At 44.3% G+C, this 21,120-nt stretch overlaps 1 protein-coding gene across 1 annotated transcript in view; it reads right to left on the bottom strand.

Annotated features, from left to right (window-relative positions):
• cse1l (CSE1 chromosome segregation 1-like (yeast)) overlaps nt 1-20,916 on the bottom strand; it is a 56,804-nt gene extending 35,888 nt beyond the window's left edge. Inside the window, exons 1-9 of the mRNA XM_086005398.1 lie at nt 20,808-20,916; nt 17,283-17,378; nt 15,840-15,982; nt 13,908-14,009; nt 13,679-13,824; nt 6,179-6,269; nt 5,877-5,984; nt 5,700-5,792; nt 4,295-4,462 (exon numbers count right to left, since the gene is read on the bottom strand). Coding sequence (XP_085861524.1) covers nt 4,295-4,462; nt 5,700-5,792; nt 5,877-5,984; nt 6,179-6,269; nt 13,679-13,824; nt 13,908-14,009; nt 15,840-15,982; nt 17,283-17,367 — 936 coding nt within the window. The 5' untranslated portion in view covers nt 17,368-17,378; nt 20,808-20,916. The remainder of the gene's footprint in view (nt 1-4,294; nt 4,463-5,699; nt 5,793-5,876; nt 5,985-6,178; nt 6,270-13,678; nt 13,825-13,907; nt 14,010-15,839; nt 15,983-17,282; nt 17,379-20,807) is intronic.
• Between the last annotated feature and the right edge of the window lie 204 nt (nt 20,917-21,120).

Below are 21,120 nucleotides of genomic sequence, written 5' to 3'. Positions count from 1 at the left end.
CAGTCAGAAATTGTGCTTTAGGCACTACATGTAGAGGGAAAACGAAAAGATGTAAAGTGATTAAACCAGGTGAGAGAAATAAGAAACATTAGAGCCGAAGGATAGGCTAGGGTGTGTGGCCCAAATAAGCTTTCTTTATACAAATGCACCGAGTATAAGGCGGGAGATCGGGGGGGGGGGGGGGGGGGGCGAGCCTCGGGAGATCAGGGGGGGCGAGCCTCGGGAGATCGGGGGGAGGGCGGGTCTCGGGAGATCGGGGGGAGGGGGGCTTGGGAGATCGGGGGGGGCGGGGCGGGGCTCGGGAGATCGGGGGGGGAGCCTCGGGAGATCGGGGGGGGGCGGGGCTCGGGGACTCCCCCCCCCCCCCCCCCCACACCTCCTCCTCCGCTCCCTCTCCACTCCCCCCCGCCTCCTCTCCCCATCCCCCCCCGCCTCCTCTCCCCCTCCCCCCGCCTCCTCTCCCCCTCCCCTCCGCCTCCTCTCCCCCTCCCCCCCCTCCCCACCCTCCCCTCCCCCCCTCTTCCCTCTTCCCCCCTCTTCTTCCCCCCGCTCTTTCCCTCCAGTCGCTCTCTCTCTTCCCCCCCAGTCGCTCTCTCTTCCTCCCCCAGTCGCTCTCTCTTCCCCCCAGTCGCGCTCTCTCTTCCCCCCCAGTCGCTCTCTCTCTTCCCCCCCAGTCGCGCTCTCTCTTCCCCCCCAGTCGCGCTCTCTCTTCCCCCCCAGTCGCGCTCTCTCTTCCCCCCCAGTCGCGCTCTCTCTTCCCCCCCCAGTCGCGCTCTCTCTTCCCCCCCAGTCGCGCTCTCTCTTCCCCCCCCCCAGTCGCGCTCTCTCTTCCCCCCCAGTCGCGCTCTCTCTTCCCCCCCAGTCGCGCTCTCTCTTCCCCCCCCCAGTCGCGCTCTCTCTTCCCCCCCAGTCGCTCTCTCTCTTCCCCCCCAGTCGCGCTCTCTCTTCCCCCCCAGTCGCGCTCTCTCTTCCCCCCCAGTCGCTCTCTCTCTTCCCCCCCAGTCGCTCCCTCTCTTCCCCCCCAGTCGCTCTCTCTCTTCCCCCCCGTCGCTCTCTCTCTTCCCCCCCAGTCGCTCTCTCTCTTCCCCCCCAGTCGCTCTCTCTCTTCCCCCCCAGTCGCTCTCTCTCTTCCCCCCCAGTCGCTCTCTCTCTTCCCCCCCAGTCGCTCTCTCTCTTCCCCCCCAGTCGCTCTCTCTCTTCCCCCCCAGTCGCTCTCTCTCTTCCCCCCCAGTCGCTCTCTCTTCCCCCCCAGTCGCTCTCTCTCTTCCCCCCCAGTCGCTCTCTCTCTCTCTTCCAACAACAACATGCCCTCAAAAGACCCTCGGCACCGCCGGGCACTTCAGCTAGTAAGGAATAAATTAAATGAACTACAGGTGCAAATTCAAATTGGAGAGTATGACATGGTAGCCATTACTGAAACATGGTTGCAAGACAGTCGGCACTGGGAATTAAATATACCAGGTTATAATGTCTACAGGAAAGATAGGGAAAATGGCAGAGGGGGAGGAGTAACCTTAGTGATTAAGGATGGAATCACTTCAATGATAAGAGAGGATATAACGAGAGGTAAGCAGGCAGTGGAGACTTTATGGGTAGAATTAAGAAATAGGAAAGGATTTAAGACTGTAGTGTGAGTTGTGCATAGGCGCCCTGGTAGCAGCTGTGAAGTGCTAGATTGTATAAATGCATAGATTAGAGAAGCATGTAGCAAAGGCAGAGTGGTTTTAATGGGGGATTTTATCTTTCATATAGATTGGGATAAGCAGACTAGTACCTGTCAGAAAGGTAGTGCATTTCTTGTGTGTGTCCGGGATAGTTTTCTACAACAATATGTCCTGGAGGCAACAAGGGGCATGCCATATTAGATTTAGTAATGAGCCAGATTTAGTTAACAGCCTAACTGTGCGTGAACATTTATCCAATAGCGATCATAACATGATCGAGTTCAACATAGCATTTGAAAGGGAGAAACGCGAAACAGCTACTCAGATTCTACATTTGGGTACAGCCGACTTCAAAGGGATGAAACAGAGACTGTCCACAGTAAACTGGGCAAATCTGTTAATGGGTAAAATGACAAAGATCAGTGGGAAATGTTCAAAAAAGAATTTAAGGCGATACAGAACCAGTTTATACCCGAAGGGCAAGAGCTCTACTTGCCAAAAAAAGCTACAGATGACTAAAGAGGTCGGGGACAGCGTAAAACTAAAAGAAAAAGCATACAAAAATGCAAAGAAATAGCACAGATCCTGGCAAATGGGAAAGTTACAAAGAACAGTAAAGGGTCATAAAACAGATAGTAAGAACTACAAAAAGGGAGTATGAAAGGAAACTTGCAAGGGATATCAAAATCAACACATTTTTTTACAATTATGTTAGGAAAAAGAGGGTAGTCAGGAGCAATGTTGGCCCCTTAAAAACTGAAAGTGGTGATATTATCAATGATAATAAGGAAATAGCAGACATGTTGAATAATTACTTTGCATCAGTATTTACAGTAGAGGAAGATGATAGCATACCAGAAATCCCAAGGAAACTAAATCAGGGACAGGGTCTCAATAAAATTAAAATGTAAGTAAAATAACAGTAATGAAGAAAATAATGGCACTAACGAGTGACAAATCCCCAGGACCAGATGGTTTCCACCCCAGGGTTTTAAAGGAAGTAGGTGAGCACATTGCAGACGCCATAACTATAATCTTCCAAAGTTCTTCCGATTCAGGAGCCATTCCTTTAGATTGGAAAACTGCGCATGTCACTCTGCTATTTAAGAATGGCGAGAGAGGGTAACCAGGGAACTGTAGACCAGTTAGCCTAACATCTGTTGTGGGGAAATTGCTAGAGTCTATAATTAAGGAGAGGGTGACTGAACACCTCGAAAATTTTTAGTTGATCAGAGAGCGCCAGCATGGATTTGTAAAAGGTAGGTCGTGCCTGACAAACCTGATTGAATTTTTTGACGAGGTGACTAAAATAGTGGACAGGGGACTGTCTATGGATATTATTTAAATGGACTTCCATAAGGCATTTGATAAAGTCCCACATAAGAGACTGTCAACTCAGGTAGAAGCCCATGGATTTGAGGGCAAATTACTGACCTGGTTAGGAAATTGACTGAGCGGCAGGAGACAGGCAGTAGGGATAACGGGATCAGGAGGTGACTAGTGGTGTCCCGCAGGGATCCGTGTTGGGGCCTCAACTATTCACAGTATTTATTAACGACTTTGATGATGGCATAGAAAGTCATATATCCAAATTTGCTGATGACACAAAGATAGGTGGAATTGTAGGCAGTGTAGATGGAAGCATAAAAATACAAAGGGATATCGACAGATTAAGTGAATAGGCAAAACTGTGGCAAATGGACTTCAATGTAAGCAAATGTGAGGTCATCCACTTTGGACCTAAAAAGGATAGAACAGGGTACTTTCTAAATGGTGAAAAGCTAAAAACAGTGGAGGTCCAAAGAGACTTGGGGGTTCAGGTACATAGATCATTAAAATGTCATCAACAGGTACAGAAAATAATCAAAAAGGCTAAATGAATGCTGGCCTTTATATCTAGATGACTAGAATACAAGGGGGTAGAAGTTATGCTGCAGCTATACAAAACTCTGGTTAAACTACACCTGGAGTACTGAGCAGTTCTGGGCACCACACCTTAGGAAGAATATATTGGCCTTGGAGGGAGTGCAGCGTAGGTTTACCAGAATGATACCCGAACTTCAAGGGTTAAGTTACAAGGAAAGATTACATAAATTAGGGTTGTATTCCCGAGAATTTAGATGGTTAAGGGGTGATCTGATCGAAGTTTTCAAGATATTAAGAGGAACAGATAGGGTAGATAGAGAGAAATGATTTCTGCTGGTTGGGGATTCTAGGATTAGGGGGCATAGTCTAAAAGTTAGAGCCAGACCTTTCAGGAATGAAATTAGGAAACACTTCTACACACAAAGAGTGGTAGAAGTTTGGAATTCTCTTCCGCAAACAGCAATTGATGCTAGATCAATTGTTAATTTTAAATCGGAGATTGATAGCTTTTTGTTAACCAAAGGTATTAAGGGATATGAGCCAAAGGCGGGTATATGGAGTTAGGTCATAGATCAGTCATGATCTCATTGCATGGCGGAGCAGGCTTGTGGGGCTGGATTGCCTACTCCTGCTCTTATGTTCCTAAAAGTGTGGAACGCATATGAAGAAATCAACTTCTGAATTGAAACAAAAATTGTCCAAATAAAGCCATCAATTTCTAGTAGTTTACTTCTATTATCAAATTTCATGGTTATGAAACTTACCAAGTCATATTTAACCTCTTGTTTGGTTGTAACCAGTAAATTCCAAATAGCAGTGACAAACCGTGGTAGATAGGGCTGGAATTCTTCATCATATTTCTGAGCATATAGAGCAGCATTGTCACAGATTTGAGACTTCAGCAGCTCCAGTAAACCAGCTTCCTCTTCATCCTGCAAGAAGTTAAAAAGCCATTAGAATTACAACAATAAGTAGTTTGAAATGAATGACACTTACTTTTGTTTAAGCCACTTTCTCACAGAGTTCCTAAGCAGTGGCCTTAAAGGGACAGATCATCAGTAGCTAAACATTCCAATTCTGCTCCAGACCATAGAGCACCTGTGATCATTATCACAGGAGAAAAGCCAGTTAATACTTCAAAGCGAGTGTTAAACATTACTGAGCAGTATCATGATTTTGCCAGCAGCTGTTAGCTACTGATGTAACAAATAAGATATTTATCTTGCAGCATCAGGTCTTGCTCACTAGTATGGTGCAGTGAGAGAACAGACGCTTGGATGAATGTTTAATGTTCAGTACAGTGCACACCAATCCATCGGAAGGAGCCCCGAGGAGGGGCAGTTGGTGAGAAGGTCACGGAAGGAGCCACGGGAGGAGCGGTTGGTGAGCAGGCCCGGGCGGTGGGCTGAAGATTGTCGGACAGGAGGAATGGTGGAAATGGAATGGCGGCGCGCACCGACTTTGCTTCTCCCAGTCATGGGAGCTTGCAAGATCACATTTTGTTGTTCATGTACTTGTGCAATGACAATAAAGTTGAATTATTATTATTATTTCTGTCACACAGACATTGGTGGCTGTTGCCATTATGTAAAAGAAAAGGTAGCAAAATATAACACATTTATTATTTTTTTCCTACATCTGTTAAACCCAGAAAATAATGCTGCTTCAAAGAAGGGAAAAGCTTTTAACTGAAACTCCATTCATAGAAACTATGTGCCATAACTGAAAACTGCCAAAGATTTAGTAGATACAATACTTCAAGTCATTCATTCTTTTAAAATTCGTAACAAAAGTTTTGTATAATGGTTTTGCTACAAACTCCATTTTAATTTCATAGTGGGACAACTTCTGAGCTCTCACGGACAACCGCTGAGAGGGAGGGATGAGTCAGTCAAAGGATCATTCAATTGACACTGTGGAAAGTACAACTTAGTCACCAGAGCATTTTACTAAACAGTTTAGACGACATATAACACTTTTGGGATGCAAGACAAAACCAGGGAAAGTCTACCTCTTAGTGTCACCTTGCCTGGGAAACAAAGGAGATGACTAGTGGACCCCACCCCCCACAAAACTCTTTTCAGACACAACTCCTTACACTGTCATGAGTGGAATTTATACATAAATGTTCCAAACAGCATAAAATGGTTTTACAGACCTGCCACTTACATTAGTTTGTAGTAACTTATTATCCAAAGTGAGCAAACTATGAAAGTTCGTCATCCATGTTTCCATGTTGTCTTCAAAAAACTCTGGCAAATCCTGGAGAATACAAAATAAGAATATTAACCATACATCTACTTAAAGGCACATCACAAAGTGCAACCCAAACCATTGAAGACTTACTTGAAAATTTAAGCTGTAGAATAGCTTGGCAATCAAAACGAGGGAAGAGAAGAGAACCTTCAACACATTGACATCCTTGGCATGTGTATGGCACAGCTCAATAGTAGTCTGCAAAAGTTTTAAACTTAAATTAGTATAACGATATTTGATAGAAAACTACTATGCTGGTATAATTTCCAACCCTCAATTCAAAACCTACGACATTATCTCAAGACTGAAATAAACAATGAGGCATTAATCCTATTCAGAAATTTAAAAATCTAGCCATCCTTATGAAGTTAACAGTTAGTGCTAACACTTACCTTAAAGAGTGCAGTCAGGGGCTCTGCAAATGTGTTCAACACCAGTTTAATCTCAGTCCACAATTCATTTGATTTGAATTCATGTCGATACCTAATGGTATGAAAAATAAAATGAAAGAAGAATGCAACTTTTCACAGAAAGGAAGAATGAACAAACTTGCATTTATACAGCATCTTCCATAATCAATTAATTACTTTTAAGTGTAGCCACTGTTGCTATGTAGGAAAACGTCGCAGCCAACGCGCCAACAAACAGCAAAGAAATAAATGGCCAGTTAATCTGTTTTAGCAGCAATGCTCGAGAGATAAAAATGTTGGGACAGGACATCTGGAGAACTCCCGTGCTCTTCTTCAAATAGTGCCTTTGAATCTTGTACATCCACCTAAACTGTTCAGTGTCTCATCCGAAAGACAACGCCTCGACAGTGCAGCACTCCCTCAGAGTATGGTACTGAACTTCCAACTGAAACAAGCTGAGAGAGAGAGCAATGAAGTTCATCAAGGTGATTTATTTTTATTTATTTTTTTTTTTTTAAATGGAAAGCTACACTTTCCTTCCCCAAATGCCAGTACCTCACCCAGGTGGAGATTCCCGAGTGAGTTTAGGCTATAAACCAATTCGAATAGAAACAAAAAGTGCTGGAAGTACACAGTAGGGAAATCAGCATCTGCATAACGAAAAGCTCTCAGGTGCAGACTGACAATGTGTATTTCCAGCATTTTCTGTTTTTAATTCAGATTCCCACCCTTTGGTACCTTCCTCGTTAGTTTACTGAGGGTATTCAAATGTTGGGAGAATTGTATTGCATCATAGGCTATTCTAAGAGTCTGCTCCTGTCCTCAATGTTCACACACACTCTTCCACTAGGAATCACTGAGTAACAATCAGAAGCAGATTTTTCCATTCCCTGGCCCAAAGTGCTGAGGTAAATTGTAGTATCTGTATCATTCACCAAATTCAGACCAGCAAAATCAACACCTTGGCCCAAAATTTGCAGTTGGAGGCTTCCCACAGACCTTACCTGTAAAAAATCTACGAATTTACCTGGTGGTTCGGGAGAAAAGGGAATCCCCATTCATACTTATGGGAGTTCCGTACAAACGGAATCCCCATAAATATGAATGGAGATCACTTAAAAAATACACGAACACATGAAAAAAAAAAATTACATATTTAAAATCTTTTAAAATGGCATTTAGTTAAATATTTTAAACAAAAAAAAATTTCAAAAAATTAAATTTATGTTTTAACGGGGATAAAAATAAACTTACCTTATTGGACAGGGTTTTTAAAGTATAAATGAGTGATAACATTTTATTTTTCTATTTTTTAAAACTCTTCTGTAAAAGCAGACCTTACGCCTGCTTTTACCAGGCGTAAGAATTTCACGGGCAGAAGTTTGACAAATAGCCCAACTCTCCACCCGTGGAAGCCCTTTTCCCGAGGATGCGGATGATCTGTCAAGAGAATTCTTGACCCTGAGCTTCCGGTCGCCTGTCACTTTAATTCACCACTTCACTCCCACTCTGATCTCTCTGTCCTCGGCCTATTGCATCATTGTTCCACGGAAGCTCAGTGTAAGCTCAAGGAACAGCACCTCATCTTTCGATTGGGCACTTTGCAGCCTGCTGGACTCAACATGGAGTTCAACAATTTCAGATAATTATCCCTGCCCCCATTTTTCATGCAGTATGATTCTTGCCATTCTCATTTGCAACATTTTATCTTTCCTGCCTCTTGCAAAAGTACAGGGTGTTCTTTCAATTCCTTCCTCCCCTCCTAACCACCCCCCCTTCTCTGCACCTGCTTAATATGTTACATCTCCAGTTTTTTCCAGTTCTGATGAAGGGTCCCAGGTTAACTCTGTTTCTCTTGCCACGGATGCTGCCTGGCCTGCTGAGTATTTCCAGCATTTTCTGTTGTTATTCCCCTCTACCGTGGTTGACACGGCCCTTGACCGTGTCCGTTCTATCTCCCACATTTCTGCTCTCACCCCTGCCCCTCCCTCCCAGAACCACGACAGAGTTCCCCTTGTCCTCACCTTTCACCCCACCAGCTTCCACATTCAACAGATCATCCTCCGCCATTTCCGCCACCAAACGCATCTTCCCCTCACCTCCCCTTTCAGCATTCCGTAGGGACCGCTTCCTCCGCGACACCCTTGTCCACTCCGCCATCACATAGAAACATAGAAGATAGGAGCAGGAGTAGGCCATTCGGCCCTTCGAGCCTGCTCCGCCATTCAATGAGATCATGGCTGATCATCCAAAATCAGTACCCTATCCCTGCCTTCTCCCCATATCCCTTGATCCCTTTAGCCTCAAGAAATATATCCAACTCTTTCTTGAATATATTTAATGAACTGGCCTCCACCGCCCTCTGTGGCAGAGAATTCCACAGGTTCACCACTCTCTGGGTGAAGAAATTCCTCCTCATTTCAGTCCTAAATGGCTTACCCCTTATCCTTAGACTATGACCCCTGGTTCTGGACTCCCCGGCCATCCGAAACATCCTTCCTGCATCTAGTCTGTCCAGACCTGACAGAATTTTATAGGTTTCGATGAGATCCCCTCTCAATCTTCTAAACTCCAGTGAGTATAAGCCCAATCGACACAATCTCTCCTCATACGTCATTCCTGCCATCCCAGGTATCAGCCTGGTGAATCTTCGCTGCACTCCCTCCATGGCAAGAACGTCCTTCCTCAGGTAAGTTGACCAAAACTGCACACAATACTCAAGGTGCGGTCTCACCAAGGCCCTGTACAACTGTAGCAAGACATCCTTGTTCCTGTACTTGAACCCTCTTGCTACGAAGGCCAACATACCATTTGCCTTCTTAACCGCCTGCTGCACCTGCATGCTTACCTTCAGCGACTGGTGCACAATAACATCCAGGTCTCTTTGCACTTCCCCTTCTCTCAATCTGTTGCCATTCAACTAATAATAATCTGCCTTCCTGTTTTTGCCACCAAAGTGGATAACCTCACATTTATCCACATTATAGTGCATTTGCCATGTTTCTGCCCAATCACCCAATCTGTCCAAATCGTACTGGAGTTTCACGACATCCTCCTCACAGCTTACCCTCCCACCCAGCTTTGTGTCATCTGCAAATTTGGAGATATTACATCCAATTCCCTCGTCCAGATCATTAATATATATTGTGAACAGCTGGGGTCCTAGGACCGATCCTTGCGGTACCTCACTAGTCACTGCCTGCCACTCGGAAAACGACCCGTTTATTCCAACTCTTTGCTTTCTGTCCGCCAACCAGTTCTCTATCCAAATCAATACCTTGCCCCCAATCCCATGTGCCTTAATTTTGCACGCTAATCTCTTAAGTGGGACCTTATCGAAAGCCTTCTGAAAGTCCAAATACACCACATCCACTGGTTCTCCCTTATCTATTTTACCAGTTACATCCTCAAAAAATTCCAGTAGATTAGTCAAGCATGATTTACCTTTTGTAAATCCATGTTGACTTTGTCCGATCCTGTCACTGCTTTCCAAGTGCTCTGCTATTACATCTTTTATAAGACTCTAGCATTTTCCCCACTACCGATGTCAGGCTTACCGGTCTATAATTCCCTGCTTTTTCTCTACCACCTTTTTTGAATAGTGGGGTAACATTAGCTACCCTCCAATCCATGGGTACCGTTCCAGTCTATCGAGTTCTGGAAGATGACCAGCAATGCATCTACTATCTCTAGGGCCACTTCCTTAAGTACCCTGGGATGTAGACCATCAGGCCCTGGGGATTTATCGGCCTTCAGTCCCATCAATTTTCCTAACACCATATCCCTACAAATACTAATTTCTTTCAGTTCCTCCCTTTCATCAGACCCTATGTTCCCCGGCATCTCTGGGAGGTTATTTGTGTCCTCCTTTGTGAAGACAGAACCAAAGTATGTATTTAGTTGGTCTGCCATTTCCTTGTTTCCCATTATAAATTCCCCTGATTCTGACTGTAAGGGACCTACGCTTGACTTAACCAATCTTTTTCTCTTCACATATCTATAAAAGCTTTTACAGTCAGTTTTTATGTTCCCTGCTAGCTTACTCTCATCATCTATTTTCCCTTTCTTAATTAATCCCTTTGTCCTCCTTTGTTGAATCCTAAACTGCTCCCAATCCTCAGGATTATTGTCTTTTCTAGCCAATTTATATGTCCTCTCCTTGGATCTTATGCAATCCCTAATTTCCCTTGTTAGCCACAGTTGAGTCACCTTTTTTGTTTTATTTTTATGCCAAACTGGGATGAACAATTTCTGTAGCTCATCCATTCGGTCTTTGAATGTTTGCCATTGCCTATCCACCGTCAACCCTTTGAGTGCCATTCCCCAATCAATCATACCCAACTCGCTCCTCAGACCATCATAGTTTCCTTTATTTAAATTGAGGACCCTTGTCTCTGATTCAACTACTTCATTCTCCATCTTAATGAAGAATTCGATCATATTATGATCGCTCCGACCCAAGGGGCCTCGTACAACAAGATTGCTAATTAATCCTTTCTCGTTACATAATACCCAGTCTAAGATGGCCTGATCTCTGGTTGGTTCCTCGACATATTGGTCCAGGAAACCATCCCGTAAACACTCCAGGAATTCCTCCTCCACAGTATTGTTACTAATTTGGTTGGCCCAATCTATATGTAGATTAAAGTCACCCATGATGACTGCTGTGCCCTTATTGCACGCTTCTTTAATTTCCCTTTTAATGCCATCCCCAACCTCCGCCTTACTGTTTGGAGGTCTATATACCACTCCCACTAATGTTTTTTTCCCCTTAGTATTTCTCAATTCTACCCATACAGATTCCACATCATCAGAGCTAATATCCTTCAGTACAATTGTATTAATCCCTTCTTTAACCAGTAATGCTACCCCACCTCCCTTTCCTTTTTGCCTATTTTCCTGAATATCGAATACCCCTGGATGTTGAGTTCCCAGTCTTGGCCATCCTTGAGCCACGTTTCCGTAATCCCAACCAAATCATATTCGTTTACCTCTATTTGCGCAGCCAATTCATCCACCTTATTACAAATGCTCCTCGCATTAAGACACAAAGCCTTCAGGCTTGTTTTTTTAACGCTCTTAGACCTATTAGAATTATTATTTACTGTGGCCACGTTTGATTTAAACCGTTGATTTCTCTGACTGCCACTTTTGTTTTTCTCCTTCCTATCTTTTGCTTTTATCCCTGTTTTCCTTTCCTCTGTCTCCCTGCTCAGGTTCCCAACCCCCTGCCATTTTAGTTTAAACCCCCCCCGAACAGTGCTAGCAAACCTCCCCGCAAGGATATTTGTCCCGCTCTGGTTCAGGTGCAACCCATCCAACTTGTAGAAGTCCCACCTTCCCCAGAAGCAGGCCCAGTGATCCAGGAAACTAAAGCCCTCCCTCCTGCACCAACTCTTTCGCCACGCATTCATCTGCTCTATCCTCCTATTCCAATACTCACTAGCACGTGGCACTGGGAGTAATCCAGAGATTACAACCTTTGAGGTCCTACTCTTTAATCTGCTACCTAGCTCCCTAAATTCTTGCTGCAGGACCTCATCCCTCTTCCTACCTATGTCGTTGGTCCCAATGTGAACCACGACCTCTGCCTGTTCACCCTCCCCCTTCAGAATACCCTGCAGCCATTCAGTGACATCCTTGACCCTGGCACCAGGGAGGCAACAAACCATCCTGGAGTCACGTCTACGGCCACAGAAACGCCTATCTGTTCCCCATACGATAGAATCCCCTACCACTATTGCTCTCCCACGCTTTTTCCTCCCTTCCTGAGCAGCAGAAGCACTCCTGGTGCCAGGAAGTTGGCTGCTGCTGCCTTCCCCTGGTGAGTCAGCCCCCTCAACAGTATCCAAATTGGTATACCTGTTTGAAAGGGGGATGGCCACAGGGGTCCCCTGCACTACCTGCCTGCTTCTATTGCTCCGCCTGGTGGTCACCCATTTCCCTTCTGCCTGTGCAGCCCTACCCTGCGGCGTGACCAACTCATCAAACGTGTAATCCACGACCCTCTCAGCATCGTGAATGCTCCACAACCCATCCATCCGCAGCTCCAGCGCCTCAATACGGCCCGTTAGTAGCTGCAGCTGGATGCATTTCTGGCACACATGGTCGTCAGGGACACTGGCAGCGTCTCTGAATTCCCACATAGAGCAAGAGGACCCTCAACACCCCTTCCCCTGGCACCTTCCCATGCAAGCACAGGAGATGCAACACATGCCCTTATAACTCCCCTCTTCCCACTGTCCAGGGCCCCAAACACCCCTTCCAGCTGAAACAGCAATTTACTTGTACTCGCAATTTAGTATACTGTATTCGCTGCTCACGATGTGGTCTCCTCTACATTGGGGAGACCAAACGCAGATTGGGTGACCGCTTTGCGGAACACCTCCGTTCAGTCCGTAAGGGGGACCCCGAGCTTACGGTCGCCTGTCATTTTAATTCACTGCTCCACTCCCACTCAGACCTCACCGTCCTCTTGCATTGTTCCACGGGAGCTCAGCGTAAGCTCGAGGAACAGCACCTCATCTTTCGATTAGGCACTTTACAGCCTTCCGGACTCGACACAGAATTCAATAGTTTCAAATCATAACCTCGGCCCCTATCATATATATTTTTTATCCACACTTTTTGTGTGTCTTTTTTCTCCTCCCCCACATGGCAGCTGTCTTTCATTCTGCCAGAGCAATTTACACTTCATCCAGAGCCATCCTTTGTTTCTTAACCTGTCCCATTACCATCTCCTTTTGCCTTGAATATCTTAATGTCACTTAATCTCTTCCGCCTTCCATCCTATCACAGACCTTCCCTTTTGTTCTTTCATCCCCTCCCCCCCTTTCCCAGCCTCTTCACTTGCTTAAAAATCCGTTCCATTTCCTACTTTTTTCCAGTTCTGACGAAAGGTCATTGACCTGAAACGTTAACACTGTTTCTCTCTTCGCAGATGCTGCCTGACCTGCTGAGTTTCTCCAGCATTTTCTGTTTTTGTTATACACTTCTACCGCTCTGGGACAAAGGACTGATAAGATGACAGGAGTCAGAAAACACTGGGCTCCAACTAGTTGAGCAAATCGCTCACCTCCACTCACAGCCTGTACTGCAAAATCCCAGGGAACTTGCCACTATTTCTTCAATCAAAGCAATGGCACAGAACACACACTTACACACTAAGAAAAATCCCCATAAGCTACAGAATCGCATCGATTACATTCCCTTGTTCGTTCAATTTATAATAAAGCAGATGCCTAGTTGTATTCCCACATTCAAGAACTGATTCTTTACAAAGACACCTCTCCAGCATCGGCAAAATTTTAGCCAAAGAAAATAGAAAGCTTAATTAACAACTAAACCACAACTTTGATTATATCCTACGAAACCAAGACATAAATATTATCAAACATTAAAAAAATTGCAATCACAACAAACTACATAGGTGAAAATCTCCTCCCCCACCACCTCCCAGAAAAAAGCAAATAAAGCCAATACCTTTTAAATAAGGAGTGTGCTGTTCGAAGTACTCCATTAATTACGTGAAAATCTCCACTCTGAAAACGGTTAATCATTTCTGTTAGAAGATGGGGCCATTTCTGAGGAAAATCTTCACGCCCAATGATACTGATAGCGTCGCTCAACTGCAAGGGAACACGGTGATGTTAAGAAACCAGAATACACAATCCTCATTAACCTTTTGTACAAGCAGAAGCAAACTGGGTACCTGTTTCTGAATCTGCTCAGGACTACTCAGCATCAAATTCACAATATTGGCTTTAATAGCCACCCTGTCTGCTTCACAGATTTTGTTCGGCTCATCTTCAATCTGAAGGACGAAAACAAAAGTGTAACAACAGACTGAGATCGATGCCAGTAACTTTCTATTAGTTTTAACAGGGTAACAAAGATCAATACTGCATTAACAACAGAAAATGCTGGAAAAACTCAGCAGGCCAGGCAACATCCGTGGAGAGAAAATAGAGTCAACGTTTCAGGTCAAAACCCTTTATCAAGACTAAAGAGGCACAGGGAATGAAATAGATTAAGAGGCCAGGCTGGGAGAGAACAAAAGAGAAGAGACATTAAGAGGTATTCAAAACGAGACGAGATGGTGATAGGACTAGTGGAGACAAAAGACAGCTCTAGATTAGGTGTGAAATGCGCTGGCAGAATGGGAGACAGCTGCCATGTGGGAGAGAGAAAAAAAGGAAAGCGGGGGGGGGGAAACAAAACAAAGGTGTGTCCACTGCTCTGGACAATGCTGCCAACACCACTTTTATTTCCCATCCTAGCTGCCCTGAGAACTGCTATAGTCCTTGTGGTGATGATGCTCCCACAATGGTGTGAGTTAAGGAATTCCACAATTATTGCTCAGCAATGACGAAGATACAGTGATATATATCCAAGTCAGGATTCATGACATTTGTGCTTTTTGGTGGTAGAGGTCACAGGCCTGGGAGATGCTGGTGAAGGAAGTTTAGCAAGTTTCTGTAGATAGTACACACTGCAGCTACAGTGCGCCTGTGGCAGAAAGAGTAGATATTGAATACAGTGATGGGGTGCTGATCAAGCAGACTGTTCTGTCCAAGACAGTGTTGAGCTTTGAGTGTTTTTGTAGCTGTAGCTAACCAGACGAGTGGGAGTGTTCCATCACACTCCTGAATTAAGCGATGTAGGTGGTGGAGAGGTTTTGAGGGGTCAAGAGGTGAGCAACTCGTTGCAGAATCCCCAGCCTTTACCCTACCCTAATAGCCATGGCAGTAACATGGCTCATTCAACTAAGCTTCTGATCAATGGTGACCTCAAGAAGCTGATAGTAAGGGATTTGCCAAATCTAGTAATGCAAGATTAGGGGAGATGTTTGGACCTTTTGTCGTTGGTGATGGTCACTGCCTAGCACTTGGTACTAGGCACCCAGCACAAATGGTACTTGTCACGTCAGCTCAAGCATGGATGTTATCCCAAGCCTGCTGTAAGCTCGTGTGGGCTGCTTAATTATAGATGGGGTTGTGAATGGAACTGAACACTGGAATAATCAGGAAGCCTTATGACAGAAGGAACTGATGAGCATCCGTAAACAGGTTATTGGTGATTAGGCACTACTTATGACTTCTCCCATTACTTTGCCAATGAATGGGAGGGGGCTGATGGGATGGCAATTGGCAAGGATAGATTTCTCCATTTTGTGGCTAGGATATAGTTGTGCTGAAAATCTCAAATCAGAGGTCGATAAGACACTGGCTACTTTTGTGCATTTTCTAGTTGCCACCTCACGAGCAGCATTAAAAGATGCCCAGGAGCACATCTCCCACCCACCTGGCCAGTTGCTGTGTGGCATAGGAAATTATGAATGACAGAAAGGGTGTACGTGAACTCACCCACAAGAGTTTTTTTTTTAAATCATCAGGTTATGCAGATGACATTTAATAACATAATCCAGTATGTGGATTAAATGTCTGAATCTATTCGCTGTAACATAGTCATAAATTAATTACAAAATGTTAAGTTTGGAATTTTGTAAGCTGGCCCAAAAAAGTGCATTTTTACTTTTATTGCATTCATTTCTACTTTTCTACATAGCAGAAGACAGACAGCTTTAACTTCTATACAGCATCTGTATGATTAAGGCACCACATTGTTCCCACAGGTTACTTACAATTCGCCAGTTTCTCTTGATGTAGTTCTTGAAAGTCACACTTGAACACACTTTCATGACATTGTCTTGAGACTTTTCAACGAGAGTTAGCAGCAGCAATGGGTAATTCTGGCTTCCCTCCACTGACTCGAGGAACTTTTCAGCTAAAAAAGAGCTGCGATTCAAATATATGCCGAGAAAAATCTTCAACAAGTTCCCTCAAATCGATTTACTAGAAAGGACATTCATTTTTCAATCTGCATACAAAAGTGCCCTTTCCCTCTCACCAGCTCCATTAGGATAAGGTGTGTAATCATTTCTCAAATTCTGCATGTGTCACAATATAGCTAGAGTGTGGCCCTATGAAACTAGTGCTGAGGAAGCTCACAAATCTACTATTCTCAAAATGCCAGTGATTTCGATTCATGAGACAAATGCTCACTAACCAATGTGGAAGATTATAATGATTGCCTTTTCTTGTTAGGTTTGAAACTGCCTTAAAATTGCAAAACGCTAGCTAAAATCCCTGTGAAGCCAAAGCATAAGTCATTGTAAATTCCTTCAGGACTTTCCATCTCTTACATTAAGGAAATTAAATCAACTCAAATTTCTACGTTACAATTGGAGTTGAAAAAGACTTAAAACCTGACATGTACCAGATATTGTACTATGAAATGCTAGAGTGCGGTAGACGAGTGTTTATGATGCTGGAATTGCATCCCAGAGGTCCTAAGTTCAAATGGAATTCAGTAAATCTAGTAATTTGTGGCACCAGATAAAAGTAACATGAAAGCTGCTGAACTGTCATAAAAGCCCAACTGGGTCGCTCGTGTCCATCAGGTAAGGGATCTGCCATCCTACCCAGTCTGCCCGATATATGATTCCAGTCCTACACTATGTGGTTGACTTTCAATGCCATCAAGGCCAAGAAGGATGGGCAACATTACCCACATGCCAAGAACAAATAAAAAAAGTTTCTCCTTTTTTCAATATACCAATACAGTCCCCACCACTTTTGTGCGACCCAGTTTTGCCAGGTACACACGACGGCCGGTAAAACGCAGCAGCATTAATTTTGAGTTATGGTAATATTGTAGGGTTTAAATTCTCATTCAAAAGATGGCTCTGACAATGCAGCACTTTCTCAGCACTGCACTGAGGTGTCAGCCTAGATTATGTGCTCAGGTCTCTGGAGGGGGCTTCTGACTCAGATGGAAGCGTTTTAACACATAGCCAAGGCTGTCACTTTCTGATTACTTGCTTAAAGTGCAGTCACTGTACCGAGGCAAACTGGACAACAAATCTGCACACAGCAAGATTCCACAAATTAATGAATGCCCGGATAATCTGTTTTTGTGCTGATGGTAGTTTTGAAAGAATGATGGCCAGCATATCAGAAGAACAATGCATAAAAGTAGCGACAGAAACAACACAATTCAATTTTGTTTCAAAATAACAAGTTACCTGGTCTCCTAATTGCAGGATCAGGGTCAAGAGTCTTCTTCAGGAATTCAGACAGGGATTGTAAATTGGCATCACTGAGGTCCATGATCGCAAATCCTAAATGGAAAATGACCAAGCCAGGAGATTAATAATTACTGCAGATCAGTCCTGTCTGCTCATTTATTTTCCCCCAGATGCAAGTATCCCAAGCACTCCAGAACCAGACAATATATCAGCTAATACAGCAGTCTGTTACTGATGACAAATGTACTAATTTTAACTCCATCGAGGAAACCACATGGCTTCCATGTGTTCCATTCCTTGGAATGAAAAATCAGAAACTTTTCCAAGAACTATAGAAGTTTACAATACAGAAGAGACCACTCAGCCCATCGTCCCCATGCCAGCTCTTCAGTCGAGCAATCCAAACTGAATCCCACTGCCCTGCTCTCTCACCATAGCTTTGCATCGTCCTCTGCTTCAAATACTTATCCATTTTTTTTTTTTTTTTTACTTAAAACAGACAATGGCCCCTGCCTCCACCAGTCCCTGTGGCAAAGCATCCTGCGCTACAACCACCCATTGTGTAAAGAAATTTCTCCCAACCTCTCTCATTTTCAGTGAGGATTTTAAATCGATGACCACTCATCACTGACTCCACAAAGGAAATAGACGCCCCTATTTATTCTATCAAAACTCTTCATAATTTTAATAACCTCTATTAAATTGCTTTTTAACCTTCCTTGCTCCAGTGGGAATAGTCCTAGTATCTCAAATCTCTCTTTATAATTATGGTTTCCCATCCCTGACGTCATTTTGGTGAATCAATGCCATACACTCTCTCTGGCTTTAATGTCCTTTCTAGAACAGGGTGCCCAGAACGGCACAAAATGCTCCATGTGCCCCAGCACTGCTTTTCATAAATTTCTCATTTCTTTACCCTAGCATGCGATGCCCCTAATTCTATTGGCCGTAACTTTGTCAAAGACAACTTCCTTCAACAAATATATGCTGACTGTCCTTGTTAACCCGTGCATTTCTAAAACCTCATGTATTTTATCTTGAATTATGGATTCTAAAAGTTGGCGCACAACCAATTTTGGAATAATTAGTTAATCCTTTTCTGCCTTCTTGAACAAGGGCATTAAGATTGACTACTCTCCAGTTCCAGTAGATAATTTGCATACTTAAGGAAGTTTGAAAAATTATGGCCAGAGCCTCCTCTTCCTTCTCTCTGGCTTCTTTTAACAGCCTAGGGTGCGTACCATCAGGGTCCAATGACTTCACATTGAGCTCGGCTACTGTTTTTCAAAATCAATTCCTTTTCTGCAGTAAGCTCTATTATTTCAAATCCTCAAGTACACCATTAGCAAAAAATGAATTGATTTTGAAAAACATTAGCCGAGCTCAATGTGAAGTCATTGGACCCTGATGGTATGCACCCTAGGCTGTTAAAAGAAGCCAGAGAGAAGAAAGAGGCGGCTCTGGTCACAATTTTTCAAACTTCCTTAAGTATGCAAATTGTGTACTGGAACTGGGGAGTAGTCAATCTAACACCCTTGTTCAAGAAGGCAGAAAAGGATGAACCAATTATTCCAAAATTGGTTGTGCGCCAACTTTTAGAATACATAATTCAAGATAAAATACATGAGGATGTATGTTATTTAATTTTTCATAAGTTTAAAGACTACTATTTCTCATGTTAACACAACCTTAATGAATTTTAATGGGATCTTAAAAAACTGCATATTTACACGACCTTGAATGCTTGCCACAGATACTTAGGACTGGTGTTGAAAGATCATGTCAGATGCTGGAGATGGGGAGATATGGATATCTATAAATTGACGGTGCTAAATGAAATATACAGCATAAAGTTAATAATTTGGGTGTGGACCCTTCATCAGACAAAGTATTAATTTTGTTTTATAGGTGCTAACAGACTTGCTGTGTACTTATCATAGAAATATTCTAAGCTGCAGTGTGATGCCTATACATAGAAGTTAATTTCAGTAACAGGAAGGATTGATAGCATGTTTACTTTATCAGGATGTAAAATATAGGACCATGGTTCTGTAGTCAGCTCATTTGCTAAGATTTACAAAGTACTTCAGTAAAAGGATAAACAAATATAATGGCAGTTAAGAATGAAGATTGTTCCAGTGCAATATGGAGTGAGTGCTGCACTGTCAGAGGTGCTGTCTTTCAGATAAGACATTAAACCGAGGCTCCGTCTGCTCTCTCAGGTGGACATAAAAGATCCCATGGCACTATTTCGAAGAAGGGGTTTCTGTGATTCTGTGAAGAGCAGGGGAGTTAGCCACAATGTCCTGGCCAATATTTATCCCCAATCAACATATGGAAAACAGGTTATCTGGTCATTATCACATTGCTGTTTGCGGGAGCTTGCCGCGCAAATTTGTTGCCAGGTTTCCAACATTACAACAGTGACTACACTCCAAAAGAACTTAATTGGCTGTAAAGCGCTTGGGACGTCCGGTAGTCATGCAAGGCGCTATATAAATGCAAACATTTCTGAAATATATCTGAGACAACGTTAAAAAGGGAGCTCAATGCTGTGCTAACGCTGAACGGTGGGAAGTGTTAGAGCTGTGTTTGTCCGAACGGTGGGGAGTGTTAACACTGCATTGTCTAAACTCTAGGGGGAGTTATACCTCTGTACACCGTCTCAACTCGGGTGAATTCCAGGGAGTTACCTGTGCGCTGCCGACAGGTCTCTGTTGCATACAGAAGCCATCTGAAAAATAATTTCTGTATGCATGAGTCTCACATGTACTGTTCAGTTTTAATTTCTGAAGGGTTTATTCTTAAAACGCCAAGTGACTCGTGTTTTCGCGATGGATGCTGACTGGAATCACAACCGCTTAGCAGTGGAGAGAAGACTGGAGTTTGGCCACTTGTGTACGTTTCTAACCTGCCCCGTGTTTCATAATAAGTTTGCACGGGTAGCCTGTCTTTAACTAGACCGAGACTTAAGGGGGCAGCGAGGGCGATCGCCGCATTACATGGAAGGAGCGGCGAGGCGAGGCTTCACTGGGAGCAAGGCCTGGAACACTGATGCACAGCCTAACATGCTGAACGAAGCTCGGCAATTGTCAGTCAAACCAGCCAATCGCGAAACGGCAGCGTTGACGTCGCCTGCCCAGTTACCAATCGCCGCTGCGGTGAGAAACGCGAAAGTTTGGTTGCACCGAAGCTGTTCAGGCTGGGCCAAAAAGAGGGCCCCGCGCCCGACCACTCGGTCAGTCAGGCCGCCGCTTCCGCGACAGCCAGAGCTTTCCTCCACTCGCTTCAGGTGCACAAAAACCAGCAGCTGCTGGACGCAGGTCAGCCACAGTGTGGCAGTCGGAGCTGCGGCAACACCCGGTTCGTCAGACTTAAACAAACGGGAAAGTGCGGCCCGGCTTCAGAAACACTAACAATTGCATTTATTGGGACTTTGGTCCACTCATCATCGGCCCACGGAGATCTGAGAAACCAGCCACAACAGATCACACCACCATTCTCTATCGCGGCCTCCCCTACCTTCTCTTTTAAATCACAGTGACTGCAGAGCCACAGGCGCTCCTCCCAGTTCAGTCCCGTTCAAACAGAAGGAAAATGGCGCGCTGCCTTACGCAAGCATGCGCACAACACCGAGACAGGCTCTCCGCATCACGCATGCGCACTACACCGGGACTGGCTCACCGCATTACGCATGCGCAATACACCGAGAAAGGCTCCACGCATGCGCACTACACCGGGACAGGCATCGCGCATGCGCACTACACCGGGACAGGCTCTCCGCATCACGCATGCGCACTACATCGCGACTGGCTCTCCGCATCACGCATGCGTT

This window comes from Somniosus microcephalus, chromosome 13 (assembly GCF_052327205.1).
Source record: "Somniosus microcephalus isolate GS21.2 chromosome 13, FLI_Smic_1.0, whole genome shotgun sequence".
Taxonomy (NCBI): Eukaryota; Metazoa; Chordata; class Chondrichthyes; order Squaliformes; family Somniosidae; genus Somniosus; species Somniosus microcephalus.
This window is presented reverse-complemented; position numbering and strand designations above follow the sequence as displayed.